A 22,989-nucleotide genomic window follows, 5' to 3' on the forward strand; every position below is an offset into this window, starting at 1 on the left:
GACCCATTAAGATGGCATACAAATGTCCTGTGATCATTCCTAAGGCTAAATCCAAAAAGGACGTTACCCTCTGTACGCAAAGGGTAATCCTCGGTTTTTTTGGGAGAAAAAAAGAGACAATAAACAACGTCACAGAAAATTCGACGAGGTTCTTTTATCGGAGGGGGGGGCGGGGAACCAGGGCCACACACAGATTACATAAAACGTTACAGAGATATTCAAGGACTGCGTACTTTAGTCATTTAGATAAAAACAAACACACAAATCATAGTCTCTTCAGTTGCAGCCGAAGTTAATCTTGTGACACCGCATTTCTCTGTAAAAATAAGAGCTGGCATTTCCTTCTTATGTTTTTTAACAGCGAAGATATCACTAAAAAGATAGAAAAGAAAAAGACTATTTTAAAATAGAAGATAAAATAATAATATCGTTTCTACGCCAACCACAAATGCCGTATTTAGCCAGGCCGAATTTCTTTTACGTCTCTTACGATTCGTCTTCGGATTCGACTAATCCCATCGACGATGTCCATTTCAAAATACGCGGCATTTCTGGTAAGTGCTCATCCCATACTCACCAAAACGAGAATTTCTCTCTGGTTTGCGCGTGTTTTTATTCTTGTTTTTCATTGTTATTTTTCGAATTTTTTCGCCAAATTTCAAAAATTAGAATACGTTAATAAATTATGCAGATTGGCCCTATCGGGGGACCTGGACCCCCCCGCCCCAAATGTTTTTCTGTTAAATAAATATATATATATATATTGCATATGAAATGGAATGTAAAAGAAATGGGAATTTATTAACAGCATTGTGAAAAAACAAAATAAAGCTATTGTGTTGCCAGATTCTACTGATACTCTAGAACTTGCAAATCAATTCAAAACCCACTTTGATCATATAAGCTACAATACGTCTTTATTTGGTAACAATGGTGATTTTAAAAAATACCTTGCGCCTACCATGAATTCCTTTGCCTTTTTTGATGTAGTCGATCTTGAGGTACATAGCACTTTAAATTCTTTTTCTAAAACTAATTCGTATGATTACGATGGAATTAATATTTACTTGATTAAAGAGTTTGCTGCAAATAATGTCGCATTTATCACAAAGTTCATAAATACCTCATTTCAACTTGCTGTATTTCCTGAGTCACTGAAACGAGCCACTATTACTCCTGTTTTTAAAGCTGGAGATAAAAATTCTCTGCTGAATTATAGGCCTATCTCAATTGTACCGATTTTTTCTAAACTTATTGAAAAAATTCTTTCAATTAGAATATATAATTTTTTGTATTCTGTGAATTTTTTTCAAAGGACGAGGTGCTGAAAATGCCCTTTTGGTCTTTTCGAAATTTATTTATAATGGTATTGACAAGAACAAATTTACTGTTGCAATATTTTTAGATATTTCAAAGGCTTTTGACAATGTGAACCCTTATATTCTCATTCAAAAACTTAATTCAGCTGGTATTCGGGGTCATATTTTAAATTGGTTCACTTCATATTTATATAATAGAGAACAAAGAGTCAAAATACAGGATAATTTCAGTAATTATGTCCATATAAATAGAGGAGCACCACAAGGATCTAAATTGGGTCCTTTACTTTTTTCTGATTTTCATTAATGATCTTTGTAATTTAGAATTTGACGGTTCCATGATCACTTATGCCGATGATTCTGTTTTAATGTATTCATGTGATGATCTTGACAGCCTTAAGAATCCTATTAACCACGATCTAATATTAATTCAAAAATGGTTCTATGCTAATGATTTAAAATTGAATTTACAGAAGACAAAATACGTTAATTTCAATCTTATGCAATCTGATTTACATCTTAATCTAAAATTTCATACCCTCGCTTGTGATTTTCAACCTCATTGTCATTGCGATGCAATTCAAGAAGTAAATAGTATTAAATACTTGGGTTTAAATGTAGACAGCAATTTAAAATGGAAATCTCATGTTCATGAACTACTTAAAAAACTTCGTTTTGTTTTATATAATTTTTATTATATAATTAAGAAAGTTTCCGCTAATTTCTTAAAAGACCTTTACTATGCTTGGTTTTATTCACTTATAAATTATGGTGTAATTATATGGGGTGATGATTATAAAACTAATTTATTGCCTTTATTTTTAATACAAAAAAGAGTTTTCAAAACTTTGAATCGGGGTCAGCCTCATTCTTCTACAATTTTTAGAAATCTTAATCTACTTTCTTTACGCCATAATGCTCTTTTTCGTATTATTCTGTTCTTAAACCGTAATAAAGGCTTATGCAGTTTAAAAGATAATGTTTCCGAGCGTAGACCTCATATGATTTACCGTATTCCTACTTTTAGGAAAGAAATTTTTCGTAAACATTTTTATTATTTAGCTCCGAAATTATATAATTCCCTACCACTAGAAATACAAAATATACCCACACACGCGGCATTTAAAAAATCTTTATTCAAATTATTAATTTCAATAGACGATGTAGACTCTTATTTTGACCTTTAGGAGGAGCAAAATAAAATTTATTCAATTTAGCTTTGCCACTTTAGTTATGTGTATTTTTTCAATTAAAAAAAAATTTGTTCTTGTTTGTGTTTGAGTTTCATTTTTTTTCCTCATATATTTTTTATCTATAATGTTTTGTTTTGTTTTACATTTCTCGCCATGCATTAAGAACTTTGTCTTTTTTGTGTTGTGTATGTTTTTTCGTTCTTGATTTTTTTTATCTTTACGTATTTTTTTATTTGACAGCGATAATTTTGTCTCTTTTATGTTGTATATGTGTATCTTTTAATGTTTCTGTTCATGTCGTATGTTTTTATATATTTTATTCATTAATTATCATGTAAATTTTCAATCATCCGTACAGGCATCACCGCCTCTGGATGATAAATATGTTTGTTTTGTTTAAACTAATCTAAATCTCTGTATGTTGTAAATGAATAATTTGATTTGATTTGAATGCAAATTGTCAAAGGGATTACCGAACTCCCTGTTTTACCTGATTATTTTTGTTGTGCCTGACCTCGCACATGGTTTTTGAAATTGTATCTGATTGTACATGACTCGGGGTGTTTTAGGTCCCACGCCAGGGCACCTCCATTTATTTTTTGCTTATTTATTTTGTATAGTCTCGCGCTTTTGTGTATATATTTATACTAGTAAATATTACTTTGAATATCGTATTTTTGAGTGCATATTGTCCAAGGCAGTGTTTCTCAACATTTGGAAGTCCGGGGCCCGGTTGATTTCGTTTCTGAGAGTGGAAAGCTTTTTCATACAAATGACTAAAGTGAAATAAGTGGATAAAAATTAAACGGTGAATCACTCACGGCCCGGTTTGACTGATGTCAGGGGATTTAAAGTTCGGAAACACTGGTCTAAGGGCTCTCTAGGTATCCTAAAATAGGGCCCCGAACGCATTACTTTATAATCAGATTCTCTTCGTTATATGTCTGATTTCGCACTTATTGTTTTATTATGGTACGTATATGAATGCGAATAAATGACTTGGGGATCCTTTAGGTCCCATGATAGGGACCCCAATTATTATTTTTTCTTCTTATAACTCGGTATTTTCTCCGGTACGACCACGCCCACCGGGGCAATGAGCTTATATCGCGTAAGCGACACAGCCTGTTCGTTCTCGGTCCGTTTTTTACAAAATATATTCAGCAATCACATAGCTGTAGCATTTTAGCTTTCACACATGTTCTGCTTCACATTTCTGTTTTATTATGTTGTATGTTTTGTGTACATGTAGTTTATAAGTGCACATGCCCTGTATTTTTCAATCCTTCTGCACAAATTATTATGCTTTTCAGTTTAGCAGGTTTTATATACAGGGGTTGGACAAAATAATATGTACACCTGTGAAATGAGACAAAATCTTTATTAATAGGCTGTTGGCCCTCCTTTTGCATTAATTACAGCTTGTATCCGTCGTGGGATGGACAAATACAAGTCATGCACAACAGTCACAGGGATACGTAGCCACTCGTCCTGCAAAAAGGTCACTAATTCAGAATGTGTCTTTGGAAGTGGAAACCTACTGCACATTTTTGCCTGCAAAATACCCCACAAAGGTTCAATTATATTAAGGTAAGGGGACCGAGTGGGCCACATGAGGTGTTGCAGTTCATCATGGTGTTCATCAAGTCAGTCTCCGACAATTCCAGCAGTGTGAACGGGCGAATTATCTTCTTGGAACACAGGTCGAGAATCAGGGAACAAATATTGCACCATTCGATGAAGATGGTCGGTCAGAATAGTTACATAAATCACTGCATTAACCCGCCCAACCAGGACAACAAGTGGGCCGAGACCACGGTGAGACATTGCGCCCCACAGCATCACTGATCCCCCACCATGCTTAACAGTAGGAAGGAGACAATCAACGTCATGGGCTTTTGCTGGTGTTCTCCAAACGTAAACACGTCCGTTAATCTGGAATAATGTGAACGACGATTCGTCTGAGCAGATGGCATTCTCCCATTGCTGTGTTTAATTCTTATGTTTGTGTCACCATGTTCGTCGTTTCAAGGCATTGCATGGTGTCATCAATGATTTTGGAATAGTGGCTCTACCTTGCATGCTTGCTGCATGCAGTTCCCGGCGGATAGTTTTTGTCGACACACCTTCCTGTAGATCTGGGATGCTGTTATCTTGTGCTTTTGGACACACACAGTCCACTTCAAAACCCTTCTGGGTCTATCAGCCATCTTCGACTTTCAGCCACTGTTATGCTTGGTAGATGATGTCTTTCTCTGTTTGCTATAGGCTATCATTACCATCGACACAGTACTTCTCCCGACACCAACAAGGGTGACCGTTTTCATTACTGTGGCCCCGGCAGGACGGGCTCCAACAATCATGCCTCTTTCGAAATCTGTGAGGTCAGCCGTAACGAAGTTTTAACGCCCCAATATACATCGCATCCTAACGCTATCACTGCTACGACTAGACTGATGTGTGCACATTATTGCCCACTAAGTGGAACTCTTCCACACAAGAGGGCGGACGTATCCTCGAGTGTTGTTTTTTGCACAGGTGTTCACATTATTTTGTCCAACCCCTGTATATTAATCTATATATATCTTATCTATATGTATCTTCTTGCTGGCTATAAATGCTGCGTAAAAATAAATAAGATATTTTCGGACACGCCTGCCGGGGCAATCTGCTTAAGGGGTGTCACGGCTCCAAAAGTCAATTTTTCACAAATGACTGAGAAATATTTTATTTTGACGAAAACCAAATGCAATAATTTCGTATCAATCCATCAATTTTTTCTTCTAAAAGTGAAAAATAAAAAAATGGATTACAGCGTAAACGTATACAAGAAAAAATGCTTTAAACGCGATTTTCTCAGATTGCAGTTTGATAGTTTGTGCGTAAGATTAAAAAACAAGCAACAGCGCCGACATTTCTGAAATTTTGTGCGGTTATATTTATATGACATGTGTTAGTAAAATTAATCTCGAACTTGGATATCTATCCGACCATTCGTTGGAATTTGATGAATTTTCAAAGTTGGGGGCGGGGTAAAAGATGAATTTCAAAAACCTGAATATTCCACTGTTTTTTTTTTCTACGTATAGCTAAATCGGATCGGAGGTTGATTTGACAATCACATGTCGAATAAAAATTTCGGCAAATTTTCATAAATTTTGATGAATTTGTTTTTTAAATCTTACGGACAAGCTCAAAAACTATAATCTGAGAAAATCGCGTTTAAAGTTTTTTTTTTTTCTTGTATACATTTACACTATATTTCAGTTCTCTTGAGAAGAAAATATTTTCGAATTGATGCGATGATTTTTTTTTTTGGCATTTTTTTGCTTTAAAATGCAATATTTTTTCAGTTATTTTTTTTCGAAATCGTCTTGAGAGTTCTTGACACCCCTTAAATTGTGCAAGCGACAGAGCCTGGCCGTGTTCGGTAAATAAGTAAGTATACGTTAATTATTTCTCTTATTTGATTTAGGCTATTTTCCGGCTAGATACGTACTGTCTCTTCTCGCATTCTGGGGCATGAGCCTTGAATTCGCTCACAGGGTCTGCCTCAGCGTAACGATCGTAGCGATGGTCAACCATACTGCTACTAGTACGGCCGGTACGAACGGTACGCGTCGAGGAAGCCTTCCGGTTTGCACGTCTGCATCATCTACAGGCTACAATTCAACTGATGAACTTTATCAAACGGTAACGGTTTTCTTCCTAATTTATGCAAAATATCGTTCGCAATAATCAAATAATGCGAATTATATGGAAATGATGGAGCATTATCTTGAGAGATTTTATTTAATTTCTGAAAAAAAAAAAAAACAACAACAACTGTGTTGACCTTTAGGCATTCTTGAAGAATGCTCGTAAATTGTTTCCTTTTTAAGAAAGCAATAGTTAAGCAAAGGCGCTTTCCAAGAATCCACTGAAAAACATTAAATGGAGTAATGTTGAAAAACAATTGTCAAATGAACTAGTGAATGTAATCGTTTACTAGGATTGTTTTAAAAGTAATCATTAACTGGAGCATTTTAATGAACAGGGCCTGTTTCTCGCATGGGCAAACGGGAAACATGCTCAGGGCCCCACAAGTTTTCAGAGCCCCAAAATTGGCTACCTTTCGAATTTTAGGCATAGCCCACATGCCCCCTTCACCTGCGAACGCCTCTGCTTCAAAGAAGACTAAAAATAAGGGACCCCAAAAATTCATATTTGCTCAGGGTCCGAACTCATGAAGAGCAGGCCCTGGTTATCATTGAAAGCAATCGTTTACTAGCATTGTTTGAAAAGTGATCAACTGCAGCATCGTTATGGAAGCAATCGTTTTCTAGAATTGTTTGAAAGTTAGCCATTAACTAAAACACTGTTAATGCAGGAATTGTTTACTGGAGCATTATTGTATATGAAAGTTCTTGTTTATTGGAGCATTATTATATATGAAAGTTCTTGTTTATTGGAGCATTATTATATATGAAAGTTCTTGTTTATTGGAGCATTGTTATTAACACTCGTTTACTGGCTCGTTTACTCCGAGAGGCATCGTATACTGAAGTATTGTTATAAAAAAAAATCATTTATTGGAGTATTGTTATGAAATCAATCGTCCGCTAGAATATTGTAAAAAAATAATCGTTAGTTGGAGCATATTGTTGTGAAAGCAATCGTTCACTGGAAAATCGTTTGAAGAGATATCGACAAGAACATTTTTGGTAAATTTATCGTTGGTCAAAGAGAATTATTATAAAATCATTTGTGTTGGTAGGTACATTGTTGTAAGGGAAAAATCTTATTTTGGGAATTGTTAGTGAAATCGTTTTTTGGTCGGTCAAAAATGTTACTGACAATCGTCAATACACTTTAACCCTAGATAACTAAACTTATTGGTTATCTAGGGTTAAAGTAGCCTATGTTATTGTTGAAGTTTATACTGACCCTTTTTCAAACGCTGTACCCACAAACGTGGTGGTTGCAATTTATCACTGTGGGTATATATGCATATATTTTTTTAACCTCGGGGAGTTATATATTAGCTCTGACTTGAAGGAGTGTCTGTGTTTTGAATTAAAAATATGGTGAATATAAACTTCGGGGCTGACATCAGAGGGCAGCACTCAAAGTTGAACTTTATGTGTTTTCGGGATTTCTTCGAGGAGGAAAGCGCCTCCAGGAAAATACGATGTATCATATAAAATTTAGCAACAAAATTCTGGAATAAAATTGTATGTGAATACAAATATAGTCACCTTGGCTGAAAAAAATTGTATGAGATGAATTACTTCTTTACTTATAAAGCTCTAAAATTTGACAAAGGAATTTGAAAAAAAAATGAAGGTTTGCTGACATTTATGTTTTTTATGTTGTTTTTTAGTTTCAAAAATACAAAAACATCTTTGAAAATTCCCAAAAGTTAATGCTCGGGTCTGAAAAAGATGCAGTTAAAAATCAAAGAAAAACAGTTTCTTATCGAAAATTGGATACACAGGGTTTGCACAAATGAATGACACGATTTTAAAAATTCATATTTTCAAAACTATTACGCATAATATAGTCTGTGATACGTAAAATTACAGAAAAGTATTCCAAATTTTTTCATTATTGCTAATTGATAGCAGCACTTCCGTAGAACGCAGTGTCTTAAACTGAAAATGGTTACAATAAGAGTTGAAAGTTTTTGCACATTAGAATATGCGAGGGTCGTTTCCGCTACTTCTGTGTAGCGTGCATTTAGAAATTTTCAGCTGAAAAAAGAATGGTTCAGTCAATTTCAGTCACTTTGTTTTACTGAAGGGCTGCCATCTATTAAGCGATGTTAAAAAAGAACTTTGAATGTTTTTCTTTATTTTTATGTATCACAGATAAAATTATGTGTAACAGTTTTGAAAATATAAATTTTTAAAATCGTGTCATTCATTTGTGCAAACCCTGTGTATTTTATGAATCATAATAATCGCTAATAGTATTATTTTGTTGTTGTTCTTGCAGGGTAAGTTCACGTGGAGCCCAGCAGTCCAAGGCGTTATACTCGGTGCCTACTTCTATGGCTTCGTGTGTACGCAGATGATTGGTGGCCGATTGGCAGAACTCTTCGGTGGCAAATGGTTGCTCGGATTGTCCATCATGAGTGCGTCTCTCCTGACTCTGGCAACGCCCAAAGCCGCCGAAATGGGTGTGGCTTTCATCGTTGTTTTAAGGGTTTCAATGGGATTAGCACATGTGAGCTATTCTTGTCAAAATTCAAATAGTGTCTTAAACGTGGGATTTTTAGGGGGAAGTTCCGAGGGTGGGAATCACGTCATCACCGTGTTGTACCACGTGGTGATCCCGTGATCTAAGATTAAATATTATCAGTGGAAAGATATTAGTACTAAAAGATTGTGTCCGATTCCCCCGAATGCAGGGTGTTTGTCTACCAAGCGTGTTCGCCATGTTCGCCCGGTGGGCACCGGACGGAGAGAAGAACACCATGATTGCATTGTGCCTCGTCGGTGACCACGTCGGTACGGTTTTGTCGATGCCATTGGCTGGTTACCTGTGTGATACAGGCTTCGCTGGAGGTTGGCCATCGGTTTTCTATATTCTAGGTAAGTCTCCATATTGTTGTTCTTCTCTAAGGAAAAACACTCGTAAGAACGATTCGTTTATAACAGGGGTGCACAACCTTCGGTTCGCGGGCCAAATGCGGCCCTCCAAAGAGTTTCATTCGGCTGGTCAAAGTTTCGGTAAAAAAAATATCAATATACAGAAAGCGATTTTAATGCCTTCGCCAACCGTATATTTTTCATAAAAGTACGGGGTACACCAATTATCCAAAAAAATTTAATGTTGCCAAAAAAATTGTCAAAGGCAAGTAAAGGTGCCGTAAATAGCGCATATCTGGCCCACGGACTGAAAAGATTGTGCACACGCTTGATTTATAAAATCTGTTTGAAACGTCGCTGATATCATCGATATATAACATCGATAGGTGCTTTGGGTTGTATTTGGTTCGTGTTCTGGACTTGCCTGGCGTACAGCCTACCGTCACAGCATCCGAGAATATCCAAGGACGAGATGGATCTCATTAACAAAGGAAAAATCCCGAACAACCAAACGGTAAGGTACGAACTATAGCATCTGTTCCTTTTCTAATATCCCTCTGGGTGAGTTTTATTCAGGGCAGTCTTGACGCATCGGCCCACCCGTTCACAATTTAAGAAAAATCCACCACCGTGCAATTCACCGCAAGGAAAAAAACTATCAATAATTCACTGACGGAAAATTCACCGCTGGGGAAATTCATCCGCAACATCAGTTCAACACGAATGAGTGGCCTGAGCTAGCGATTGCGCAAATAAGTTAACGAGAAATGACGAGTGATAGAGTAGTTAGTGAGTGAGTGATATAGAGTAAGTGAAATATAGTGAGTGAGTCATAGAGTGAGCAACGTAACGAATGAGTGAGCGAGAGCGAACTTACTAGCTAGCTTCATTTCTAGGCCAGTTTTATTCAGTCACTGACTTGCTCATTCTCTCAATCGCTCATTCACTCGCTCATTTACGCACTCCGTTGGTTACTCACCCATTCTCTCACCCCTTGCTCACTCACTTGTTAACTAAATTGTTCATTCACTCACTCATTTTCTCACTTGGTCACTGACTTGCTCATTTTCTCAATTTCTCACTGTCTCGTTGTCATTCATAGATTTATTTTCTCACTCATTCAAACTCAATCGCTCATTCACTGACTTATTTGCTCACTCATGTCAAACTGTAGTCGGTGAATTTTCCAAGCGATGAATCGTTTGTCAGTGAATTTTTTGGGCATGACAAATGACGCGGGGCCTCTGCTTCGTTCGAGGACCTCCATGACAATAAGATCTGGTACCATGATTTTCAAGAGTAATATAGGTGGTTCTTAAAACCTGGTAGAAGGGGCCCCCCAGTACACCATTTTGCCCGGACACCTTCCATGGTTCAGTTAAGACGGCTCTGGTTTTATTGCTTGCTGATTTCTGTTATATAGTGAGCAATATGTATTAGTATTTCATTGATACTCACTTCCGAATCTCAGTCACCAGTTCCCTGGACCAAGATGTTGACCTCTATGCCAGTGTGGTCGATAGCCATAGTCTCATTCTCCGCCAGCTGGGGCCAGACAACGTTACTGACTAAGCTTCCAGCTTATTTCGAGAACGTTCTGAACGTACCGATTAAAAAAGTATGTTATAGTTTCTCTTTTTCCCCTCCCTTGCATATTATGTATTGTAGAAAATGTTTGACGTATCACAGGGGACGATGATCACTATTATTATCTCGTTACAGAATGGTCTGATGAACTCCCTCGTTTACGTGAGCTCTTGCGTCACTCTGTTCCTGTCCGGTTACGTGTCAGACGTCCTGAGATCAAAGAAAAAGTCATCTCCGACCAGAGTGAGGAAAACGTTCCAATTGTTTGGTGAGCGCGATTAATTGTTCAGTTCCGCACAGTGAAACCCTTTCTAATGAGTCTCCCACAGATGCAATGATGATTTTTATTTCAAATCAGTGGTTTTTAACCGGAGTGCCTGCACCGGGGAGAGTATTTTTGGGGGTTCAAGATGCAAAAAAAATACATGCTGACTAATTATTCAGAAAAATTGAAATGATGGCAAAAATTGTATTTGTCTATTCTTCAAGAAATATTAATCATACTGACATTTTGACACATTATTTCAGTTTTCGTCTGCAGAAAATGCGTCAAGCGAACTTTGCGTTGCAGAAGTTTCTTTTTCGATTAGCAATTGTACATGTTTTCTATTAAAAAAATAATGCTGTACCATTGAAAATCGAATTGCCTTGAATCCGCCTGTCTCTTCATTCACAGCTAAAGATATCACGCTCGACTTCATTCGCAGCTAAAGATGGCTGGCTCCGTTCCGTTCACAGCTGAAAATGGCCGCCTTCGCTCAGGTGCGAATTCAGCAGGGGGTACAGGAACGACCACCCCTCTTAAGAGCCGAATAGTATGAGAAAATTTGTCCGTCCCGTAAAATACGGGATGATTTAAAGAAATTTAAATCCGCCCCCCCCCCCCGACACATCGTCCTGGCTGGAATCAATAAGTGAAGAACTAGTCATTGTATATCTTTCCCAAATTTTGAAAAATGTTAAAATGATAACTTTTTTTTTAGTTTAGAGATATTGAATCATTAAAAAAAGGAAGCCAAAATTAAACATGAACCGAAAACCGCATTGAATAATAAGTAAAAAGGTTTACAGAAATTAATTAATGGATAATTAATATAATTAATTACGAAAAACTAAGTTTTTTCTGACAGACAGAAAACGCATTATCTAAGGGGGTGCGTATGTCGCACCGCACTGGGGGTAAAGGATGGAAAAAAGATTAAGAGAACCACTGTTTTAAAGGCTTCAATAAGAACCCCTTATTTTTTACGGTTGACTCCCTCTTTTATGGATAATTTTTTTGTCCCGCCCGTGTCCGCAAAAGAGAGGTTTTACTACAGGGTGTTTCAAATTGTTTGTCCATAAGACTGTCTCTGCAACCGTTGGCTTTAGTACTTATACTTCCAATTACAAAAAGTTTTTAAATGACACGCGGTTTCTTAAAATGTTGTAATGTTTTTAAAGGGTCACACACATATACAAAAAAAATATATAAAAAATTAACTTTTTACACAGTCCTTAATGCTATAACTTCCAACTAGTGAAATTTAGAGCCGCCTTTGAAAAGTCATTTTGGTAAAAAATTCATATTTTTAAATGCGATATTCGTCAAAACATTAAAAATAAAATATATTTTTGGAATATTTTTTCAAATTTTTTGTAATTTCATACAATTTTTTTCACCTTATCGCTGTGTTGGCATGTTTATATTGGCTTGGGACTCCATTTTTAGAAACCGTATACAAATGAAAAATAAGAAGGGTGATTAAGAACAAACAATCGCTTGTGTAGAACTCGGGGTTGAAATCGACTCAATCTGTCGGGGATACAGTACGTAACATACGAAAGTCCAACTCAGGAAAGAAAGGAACAATTTGCGTCAATAGTCCATTACATGGGAAAAGGAGGCGGCTCAAATGACGTTGTTGTCCCTGATTATATGATCGAATGAAGGATTTTCGCCACCTCTCGTGAATTCATGCTGCGAGATCTTAGAATCTTGTCCGCAGTAAAAAAGAGTTCGTACGATGAGATCTTCAAGGAAGTCCGCAGATGTCTACGTACACGAATATTTTGAGCTGACCTCGGAAGTTAGCGAGCAGGCCAAACCCACAGGTCGATTGGGCTCAATCCACTAAAAGGGACAAGTCTCACTCGGTCAATCATAGGTTTTTCGATTTTGATCTTTTTGCAACTGATCTCGAGTTCCGTAGCAAAAAGTGTTTGTCCTGATAAGTACAGTGCTATCACACGAAGGTTTTTGACAGCTGGCTGATGCGGAAATAAATTTAAAAAAGAGGGAAAATTCAACTGCCCTTGCGGGGAATCAATCCCACTCCCTAGATCACTAGGCAAAAAATATCTCAATCTATCCTTGGGGCCCGTGTGCACTGAACGCGGCCGTACATGAACGGTCGGACCTAACTCAGGCTAAAGCTCACAATTGCTGACATTACCACCAGATGCCGTCTTATTCCAGGATGATGTCACTCTCCGCTATTCATCCGAACGTTTTTAACAGCTGGCTGATGCGAAGATATATTTAGGAAAGAGAGAGCGAGAGTGAGCTCTGGCTTGAGTTAGATCCGACCGTCCATGTATGGTCGCGTTCAGTGCACACCACGGAAAGATTGAGGAAGGATCCAAGGAAAGATTGAGATATTCGTTGCCTTTGTAGTCTATTGCGTTCACCCGCAAAGTGAAAGGACATTAGTTCGATTCCCCGCAAGAGGGTAGTTGAATTTTCTCTTTCCTAAATATAGCTTCGCGTCAGCCAGCTGTTAAAAACCTTTGTATAGATAGCGGAGAATGACATCATCCTCCAAAAAAAAAGAGGCATGATAGCACAGTGCTATCATGCCTCTTTTTTTGGCCAGTAGAGTCCAGAATCACCCTTTATATGTAGCAAAAAGTTGTGTACAAAATTGACGTTTTCAAGAAATCCAATTTCAAAACTTTGTTGTTCTCATGTATGACTCATTGTTTTTAATGTCACTTGCATTCATGAACTTTTTTTTTTCTTAATGCCGACAGCTATGTTGGGTCCAGCGATCTGCACGGCGATGATACCATACGTAGAATGCAACAGAAAGGCGGCTATATCCTTGCTGACTTTGGCAATGGCTCTACTGGGATTATGCGGTGGTGGCCACGTATCCGTTGTCACAGACATAGCGCCTCAACACGCAGGTATTTAAAAACTAAATCTCATTACCACATCATTCCAATACTAAGCATTGCCTCTAACTTGACCCCAAGTCTCACAACGCAACATTGTGCATTCCGGGTTAGAGATGGCTACTTTACCAAACACCAAACTCCGGCCATATCGCTATATAGCAATTTACTGCCACGAATGAGTTGATGGAGGGAAATGAATGCGCCATCGATGGATCGGTAGTCACCTCAAATGGCTGCAGACATGGGTAGTTCTGATGATGAAGATAATCAGCAAGCCAGAACAGAGCTGTTGTAAAATTTCAAATCGTCAAATACTTTAAAGTGTATGCAGACGTTAAGGGCCGTTTACATTGGTTCAATTGTCAAGTTGACAAGTGATTTAGTTGTCAAGCAGACATAGATAGAATCCGGTTGAGTTTTTTGGTAAGGTAGGCCCCATGCTCAAGTGCCAGTGAGCGCAACCCTGTATTATCAATGAACAATCATTACTTCGTTTCTCCCATTGCAACAGATTTTGTACTTGACGACTTGTCTACTAAACTAAATATTAAACTAACATATAATAATAAACTAACTAATAAATTACTTGTCTACTAAATTACTTCACGTGTGTAAAAACTTCATTCGTATCACGAAAGAAGAGTCCACCAAAAACTGTAACCAGGAGAAGGTAAGAACGTTGAACCAGGACACCAAATGCACCTCATTTTTTTCCGTTTAAAATCTTAGGGTGGGGGCAAAAAATAGATTTTTTTCCCGGCTGACTTTTAAATCATTCTTGTTTCAACTTGTGGGCCAAAGGGACCCAGAGCCTCGAATCAAACAGATCACCCCATACATTATTGAAGGCTTTCACCAATATTCTCAAACTATTTCTTCAATTAATTGTGAATTTTCATCCCCTCAATTCTGGAAATATTATTTTTATCATTTGCCCAAAGTTTGATTCCCAAAGTGTGGATCTCGACCCCTTAAGGGGTCGCGAAAGATCCTCAAACATAAACGTATCCAAATAAAAAATTTATTTTTATTTTTCGCAACGTAAAGAAAAATATGTAAAGAAAACCTTTACTCAACTGAGCTACTTACTATGTATCATATAATGTAATTTTATAAAATTCTATTTGTAATCAATATATGAAGTTAATACTTATGCACAGGATGACTCAGAGAGAATCATCTGATTTCGAAATTGTATAGGTATTTTTGTAATTAAAAAAACAGAATGGCAAGTAATATGCTAATATAAAGGGTGAAATGCCAACATATTATGAATAATACTATTAATAGTCGGTTTCAAGGAGAAAAATCATTTTGAAATTTGATTATTCTTACTGAATCACATTGTATATTCAGGACGTAAATAGTTAAAATACCCTATTTTAAAGTAGCCTACAGGCGAAACCAGTCATCAGAAAATTGTGAGGACTTCATGAAGTCATCGGAATTTGTTTCAGGGGGGGAGGGGGGAGATTAGTTGCACATGTCGCCACCAGAGGGCATTTTATTAAGAAAATGCACGTTTAGGCAAACATTTATGATTTTAACAATCGTTAAACACTTTTAAAATTTTTACTGCAACAAAACATGTTTCACATGATGGCCATCATTTTCAAATGCACGTCAACAGGCCATCTTGCGATTTCACATGGCATTTGAAAATGCCATGTGAAATCGCAAGATGGCCTGTTCCACAACTGACCGAAGTGTGTGCGGGGAAACGTTCAGCACGTGGCGTGAAATGTTGCCGTTAAGATCAGGTAAAGTTCTTGGATTGTCACGACGACGTTCCAAATGCCCCCAAAGTCAAAAATTTCATGGATTAAAGTCCGGGGATCCGGGAGGCCATAGATTAGGGAAGTGCCGGTGGATAACAACTTCTTCAGTAAAATGTGTTTTAAGAACATTCTTAACACACACGGCAATGTGTGGAGGAGCTCCGTCCTGCATAAAGATTGTGTCTGCAAGGCAGTGACGTGCTTGCAGAGCCGGAACAATTTCGTTCTGTAACAGCAATGCCTATCGCTTCCCGGTGATCGAACATGTCACTGGATATGTAGAAAGTTACCTCCTCGTAGAAGTAGGGACCGAGAATAAATAATGCAGCAAATTCACACCATTCCATCACTTTTGGTGAATGCAACAGAACCTCTGAGATAGCGTGCGGATTTTCTGGTCCCCAAATTCTGCAGTTGTGAGTATTGACTGCACCATTGAAGTGAAAATGCGCTTTGTATGTCCAGAGGATATTCCAGGGTCATTATGAATCGACCTCAACGCGAGCTACAAAACTGCAGTGAGAAACGGAGTCGAGCCTCATAATCATGTGGAAGGAACCGCTGCACAAGTGAAAGTTTGTACGGATAATATCGGAGGATATTCCGCATGATCTTACGGACAGTTGAGCGTGGCCTATCCACACGCCTGTGCTACACTCCTGACACTAGTGCTACCTCGAGAATTTGAAGCCCTGTCCTCTTCCACCTGAAGCGGAATCTCCTGTACCGCGTATATAGAAACGACTTTTCTTCCTCTTCCAGGAAGAACAGCCAACGACCCTGTGGTTTCAAATTTCGTTATCATGCTCCGAAGGTTTTAACATTTACTGGACCTTTTCGAATCCTCTTCCAATTCCGATATTTCCGTAGAGCAGTTACTGCGGAATTGCTGTTCTGGTAAAACAATTTGATCAAGAAAGCGCAATCTCGTAAATTATCGTCATTGTGAGCAGCAAACACATTCTCTTCACAAACAAGATGTCTTCGAATGTTTCTATGTTTTATAACAGCTGCTGCGTGACATCACATAAATGTACATGTTTACTACAGGTATTCGAAGTGAAACGCCTTCTGGTGACGACATTTGCAACTAATGCCCCCCCCCCCGAAACAGATTCCCATCACTTCATGAAGTCCTCCACAAAATTTCACAATTTTCTGATGACTGGGTCTCCTGTAGGCTATTTCAAAATAGGGTCTTTTAATTATGGACGCCCTGTATATCAAAATCAAGGAACATGCACCTCCCTACCCGTCCAATTTCATAATAAAACAGAACTGCCAACTAATACAAATATACAAACACAAAGGCCCTGAAAAAGATGCCCATAAAAAATATGGATGTCAAATATAACCAAAATACAGCATTAATATATACTAATACTAAATATTCAGAAAATAATTCGATTTTACTCATCACTTATTACGCAATTTGGATCAGATAGAGAGAAAAGGGTTTTGATACAGCACATTTACAAACAAAATCGGGAATATATGTCCCTGAAAACGGGACGGGACACATGGTCACACCATGTAAGGGGGTTCGCCGATAAATTACTTGTCAAAACGAGGTCGCTGTTCGAAAAATTTGGGAACCACTGAAAATAGGATCCTAAAAGATCGCTCAGGAGCGATGAGGGAGGGCGATGAGAAATTTTTTTTGTGATAAGGGGCGGGAGGAGGAGGTTGGTACAAGAGAAAAGTTTGGAAAACTTTGGTCTGTATCATGATCTTATCCAAATCATTTCAGCTGCAGGAGTTTAAGAAACTTTCACTGTCGAAGAATGCGGCATTTTTCGCTTAACCAACGAAGTTGGTTTGAACTTTTAGTGACCCAAATACCCAGAAATATCACCAGTTCATCTGTTCATGGCAATGAAACCGAAAGACCATCTCTCATATGAGATAATATCACGTAATGGTCTATTTTTCTGTATGTTTTTATATCGCATTGAAATATAAATTTACCTGACAAATTTATTCAAGTAATATATGCCTTCTGTCCACATTTGTATTCCTAGGTACGATATTTGGTTTCGTGAACAGCATGGGTTGCAGCGCCGGTATTCTCTCGCCTTTGGCTGCTGGACTCATACTAGAGAACGGAGTAAGTGCCATGAATAATTCACGTTGGGTATTTGTTTCGTTGTGTCTCTTTCTTACACATGACTACTCGGGTTTGCTATTTTCGTTTTTGCCAGAAATCATTGTTCTCCACAAGAAAAAAATATTTTTTATTGTTAAGACGGTGTATATATATTGAAATATCCGACTTGTGACTGATGAAGATTTACGAGTTATACATACTTTCATTACATCAAATGATCGGACGGTTTATACGGGACACGGTTCCAAATTTGTTGGCTTATTCCTGTTTATATTCGACTGTAAAGCGTTGCAGTAACGGCCAGATATTTCGTAGCATTATTGGTGATTTCTCCCCATTCTGGTAAAGTGAAAACTTGCCAATTTTGACGTTGACGGAAACTGAAACTGAACCTTCCATTTCTGAAACAGTAAGCATTTGACAAAAATAAGCTATGGTGAGAGGTTACAAAATGGTTATATTAATTTTCGGAGCATTTATATTATAATTTATGTGTGCCTTTCGATACTTTACAATAATCAATTCACTGAATGAATGTATTTACATAAATATTCTCACCACTGCAATATTAAATAATATGATATAACAATACTGACTTATATTGTCTCAATTTGCATAAGTTGCAACATCTTTTGCAATATCAATTTACAATACATTCTCCGATACGTAAATCTCAAAGGTTACAAATATTCTCAGTATCTACAATATATGTTACGTTAATAATACAATCTCACTAAAGTGATTTAAACTACCATCATTTGTGTGCAAAAGTCACCACATCTTTTGATCATTTTTGTCGTACCACGGTCATTTTCTGCACACGAGGGTTAATTGGACCGGGGCCTATAATTTATTGCCGATTCCGAACGGCAGCAACTTTTTCATACCCACCGAGAGATTGGTGCGCTAATCCCTCGATGTGAGGCTTCCCTCGGTAGCAATCTTTTTCTGTGGTCATGTTTCCGCTTTTGTTGTACCCCTGTGTCAGGAAAGTTTCTGACAAGGACGAACCGGATATCGATCTCCCGACGCCTCCAAACATCCTTTGGGCGAGTATCTTATCGACCTGGGCTACCGCACCCACCACATAAGTTTACAGCATATTTCAATTCAGAAAAGGTTCAAATGTATATGAATGAAAATTCTCACAATATCATCAGAATTATTTGATGGAGACTTTTTTGAACATCCGACAATTATATTAGACTAAAATAAAATAGAGTGGAAGGTCATTATCTACCTTTCAATGCTTTCCAATAATCAATTTAGCGAATATTTTTTACGTGAAATATTCTCACTACTAAAATATTAAACAAAACAATATTACTATAGTGGTTTACATTGCCACAATATACAAAAGTTGTAACATCTTTTTACAACACCTTATCCACGTTGTGCTAATGCGGCATTTATCTCATCAGCCGTTTGTCGTAGAGGTATGATTCCAATTTAAGAATTGCTCAACAGGCGTTCGAAAATTATCCTGTACCAGTTTTAAGAGTGAAGATACAGTGTTTCACAAAATGAAAAAAAAATCTTAATTTTTATGCGCTCCTTGACCTTTAGCTTCCAATTAGAAAGTGGTTGTCCTGCATTTTCTGAGTCCAACGAAAGAGATCCTACGTTTTCAACTACAATATTCGCAGACATATTCGAATTCAAAAATCGGAGAAAAGTTGGGAAAGGACCGCATAAATGAGGGAAACGAGTGTTGTGTGCGTTAGTTTTTGCTGTTATTTCGAAACTTTCATCCGATTTTGAATTAAAATATCTCAGTGAATATTGCAGTTAAAACATGAGGTTTTTTTCGTTGACCCCAGAAGAAACGGGGTAACAATTTTCTAATTCGAAGTTAGACAGCAAGGAGACCGTATAAAAATTTAAATTTTTTTATTTTGTGACACACTGTATTCTCACTCTTGAAACTGGTACAGGATAATTTTTGAACGCCTGTTGAGCAATTTTTAAATTGGAATCATAGCTCTACGACAAACGGCTGATGAGATAAAGGCCGCATTAGCATTTACGGGACACCCTGTATAAACAATTAGTATGCACTGTTAATGTCGTGTTTTTCGTGATACAGCACCATCTCCGAATGAAATTTTTCATTTCTTATTATTCAACAAAAAAAAGACGCTTTGATGATTATTTTTATGCAGATCGCACTTTGTTTTGTATCAATTCATTAATTTTTTTTTTTATTTATCTTTAAAATGTGTTCAGGACTACTCACTTGACTTCCAACACTTGATACAGTATTTTATGTCATGTAAAATGTTCATATGTTTATTTTACCATACCAGAACTAGGGTTTTATATAATACAAAAAAGAGAGAAATCACTGATGAGGGTTGATTTTAAGCAATCATTTTGCCATTGACTGATCAATGTCTCTACCTAAGTAGAGACCAAGACGAGAGCTCAGTGCTCGGTTCATCGCACCAACTAACAACGGCATCAGTGTAATGTTTGGAAAATCACACTGTTCTTCTACAAGTAGAAAAAAGATCGTTTTCCTAAGGATACCAGTCGTGATTCGTATCGAAATCTGCCTCTGAATTCAAATCTGTAATTCGTTTCTCTATGTCAGGCGTAGTTTTCAAGTTACAGACAATTTTAGATATGTTTTTACTTTTTCCCCCTATGATGTGTATCTATACGGGCAAAATATTATGTAACAATCGCTATTCTAGGCACTTTTAAAATTGTATTCAAACATTCCAAATAAAACAAAACCAGAAAAATACAGGTCTATGAACTAGAACAAATATTTTATGAAAAAAAAACTTATTTACTGATAGAAAATATCAACAAATTTATGTTTTCCCCAAGAGTGTTACAGGCTTATTTTTTTCTCTCTCTTGTGTGATCACTTTTGCTCTCTCAAACGATGTTCGAGCAATAGTCAGCAAGCATTTTGCAGGAATCTATTTCCCTTTTCTTTCCCCTTTATGCCACTTTTCTATGGTCATTATGTCTTTGTGAAACCTTTCACCATTTTCGTCGGGAACATCACTGCAGTTCTCGGGAAAATAATGCAGATGTGAATCTAGGAAATGCACTTTTTTGGGGCATGTTGTATCATAGGCTATATCTTTATACGCATTCACCAGCAATTGAACCAATTGCTGATGAATGCGTATCAAACCAAAGTATTCATTAAGCCCCAAACATCATTGCGGAACGTCATCATGTTGTCATTTCCCAAATAAGAAAGAAAAATTCGTTCCCTTTGCCTGTACTCGGTAATTTTTGTGTGTGGCCGTAATAGCTTATATATTATATATAACTACTCTGTATCAGTTATATTAGCTATACATTGTTAAATAACTAAAAAAACTGTGCCTGTTAGCGAATTTATATTTTCAGACTTGAATTTCCTACACCATAAACCTATAGAAACAGATATTTCCGTATAAAAACATTTCCTTTGTAGAACAGTGTTATTACCTTAAATTATCTTTGAAAAAAATTGCCACAAGAAAAGCCTATCGTTAATTTAATAAGCACCGATGCATCCTACAAGACTCTCCCTACTAAACCACACATGCACATCATAAACATTCTAAATTGAATCGCTACATGCCAATAAGTGCTGTGTGAGCGTTGTTCTGCCTTCTCGCTTTCAAACTCAGAAGCAACAAATCTATTGCCTGAAGGCTACGTATTATGCGTAAATTTTAAATTTTGTTGGCCTGATTACTCGCCATGGAGAGACTTCCTTAAATAGGAGACTGGCTCACATGCTTCGAAGTTGAAAAACCATAGGAGGCCTATTTCTGCCGACCCGACCACCACTGTACCACCTTTTGTGGTCGAGCCTGGGTTCAATGACCATGATCACATTACCACATATTGGCAATTGTATAGGACTGAAAGTCAATGACTTTCCTCTCCACACCCCAACCCCCAATGTTATCTTCTTGGTGCTATGATTTAACAAAGGCATTTATCAGCTTTAATAAACCTTATATTGACTTTTTACAGCAGTGAAGTTATGCACACACACAGGGTTGGCTACAGAAAAAATCTACCTGCGGGGGACCTATTTTTGGCGCCCCTTGACCACGTTTCTTCGTCAACAAAACTTTCTTCCCCTTTCAACTTGGATTTAGCGCCTTCTTAGAGCAGCGTCTAGAGTCTAGACCCATACAAGAGCTGCCCTTTTACACACACCCACCCAGAACCGAAATGATGGTTTCTAAAATGGTTTTCAGACCCCATTATTAATATTATCGGTTGTACTGATGTTGAATATCCCATTACATTATTGAGGATTCCACCCTACTTTGGCAAAGTAGAAACTCGCCAAACTTGGCGTTGAAGTTAGTAATCATGAAAGTAGAGCATAACATGGAAATAGGGGGAAAAACATTATTTTTATGTACAGAAATTTCATTTGAATTCTGATGAGACTCCTGCTATTTCTAGGATCGATTCGAAAGATGGAGCTTAGTTTTCTATATTTCAGCCGCGCTGTATGTCTTCGGAGCCATCGTCTTCACGGTCTGGGCTTCAGCCGAAATGCAGCCTTGGGCGTCGACGTCCAATAATGGTGATGGTAGTGAATGTGTGAAGCAAAAGCTGACAGAGGAATCTCACGTCATCAACTGCTCGTTTGAGAAACCAAACGTCAAGTATGGGGCGCTGCCTTGAGGAGAAATATCATCACCGGAGTCTCTCGATAAGCTTTGTAATGGAAAAATATGCACGAGTATAAAATTATTTTGTATACTGACTGAGTGTCCGAAAACGTACTAAATTCCAAGTCCATCATCCGAATGGATGTCTCATATGGCAAAACAAAAGACGTCTGTGATCCATCCATGTTATTTATTACTCTCGTCGCTCTGTAAGTCATGTACATATTTTCGTTACGAGTGTCCATAATGTTCATCTTTCATGTGATTTTATTTGGAGAAAAAATAAAACTTGATCTCAAAATGTCTATTCTTTAAATTAGATTTAGTTTAAGGCCAGGATTGCACTATAAAAGTTTTATAAAAGATCTATTATAAAACATTAAAAACCACCAATATCCTATTTGTTACATTCGCTCGAATGTAACCAATACGCTTGTTGGTTGCTTTTTTCAACTTTTGTGAAAGATCTTTTATCAAACTTTAATAGCGTAATCTCGGCCTTAGGATGTTTTCAAGACGTCAAAAATGCTGTTTGGATAGGTCTATATTGAAGTTCCATAGTCAGAGGCAGTGCTCGCCAATACACATTTAGAGGCGTGATTCACGCATCAAAATTCAATTTTACTCC

General features: G+C 37.4%; 1 protein-coding gene across 2 annotated transcripts; it reads left to right on the plus strand.

The window, feature by feature from the left end:
* The first annotated feature begins 227 nt into the window (after positions 1-227).
* LOC149068536 (sialin-like) lies at positions 228-22,662 on the plus strand. Of its 2 annotated transcripts, none has more exons than XM_089250943.1 (10): positions 228-554; positions 5,988-6,205; positions 8,489-8,719; positions 8,904-9,087; positions 9,471-9,598; positions 10,556-10,702; positions 10,807-10,939; positions 13,684-13,839; positions 17,630-17,715; positions 22,150-22,662. In XM_089250943.1, the coding sequence occupies exons 1-10, from the start codon at positions 449-451 to the stop codon at positions 22,372-22,374; spliced, it is 1,614 nt and encodes a 537-aa protein (XP_089107069.1). In that variant the 5' UTR covers positions 228-448; the 3' UTR covers positions 22,375-22,662. The 2 variants fall into 2 exon arrangements, with proteins under 2 accessions (XP_089107069.1, XP_089107070.1); XM_089250944.1 differs by having other exon boundaries at positions 22,190-22,662.
* The last annotated feature ends 327 nt before the right edge of the window (positions 22,663-22,989 follow it).

The sequence above is a fragment of the Pholcus phalangioides genome, unplaced genomic scaffold (genome assembly GCF_987345545.1).
Source record: "Pholcus phalangioides strain wild (caught in Gottingen) unplaced genomic scaffold, Ppha-v1.0 ptg000024l_1, whole genome shotgun sequence".
Classification (NCBI taxonomy): Eukaryota; Metazoa; Arthropoda; class Arachnida; order Araneae; family Pholcidae; genus Pholcus; species Pholcus phalangioides.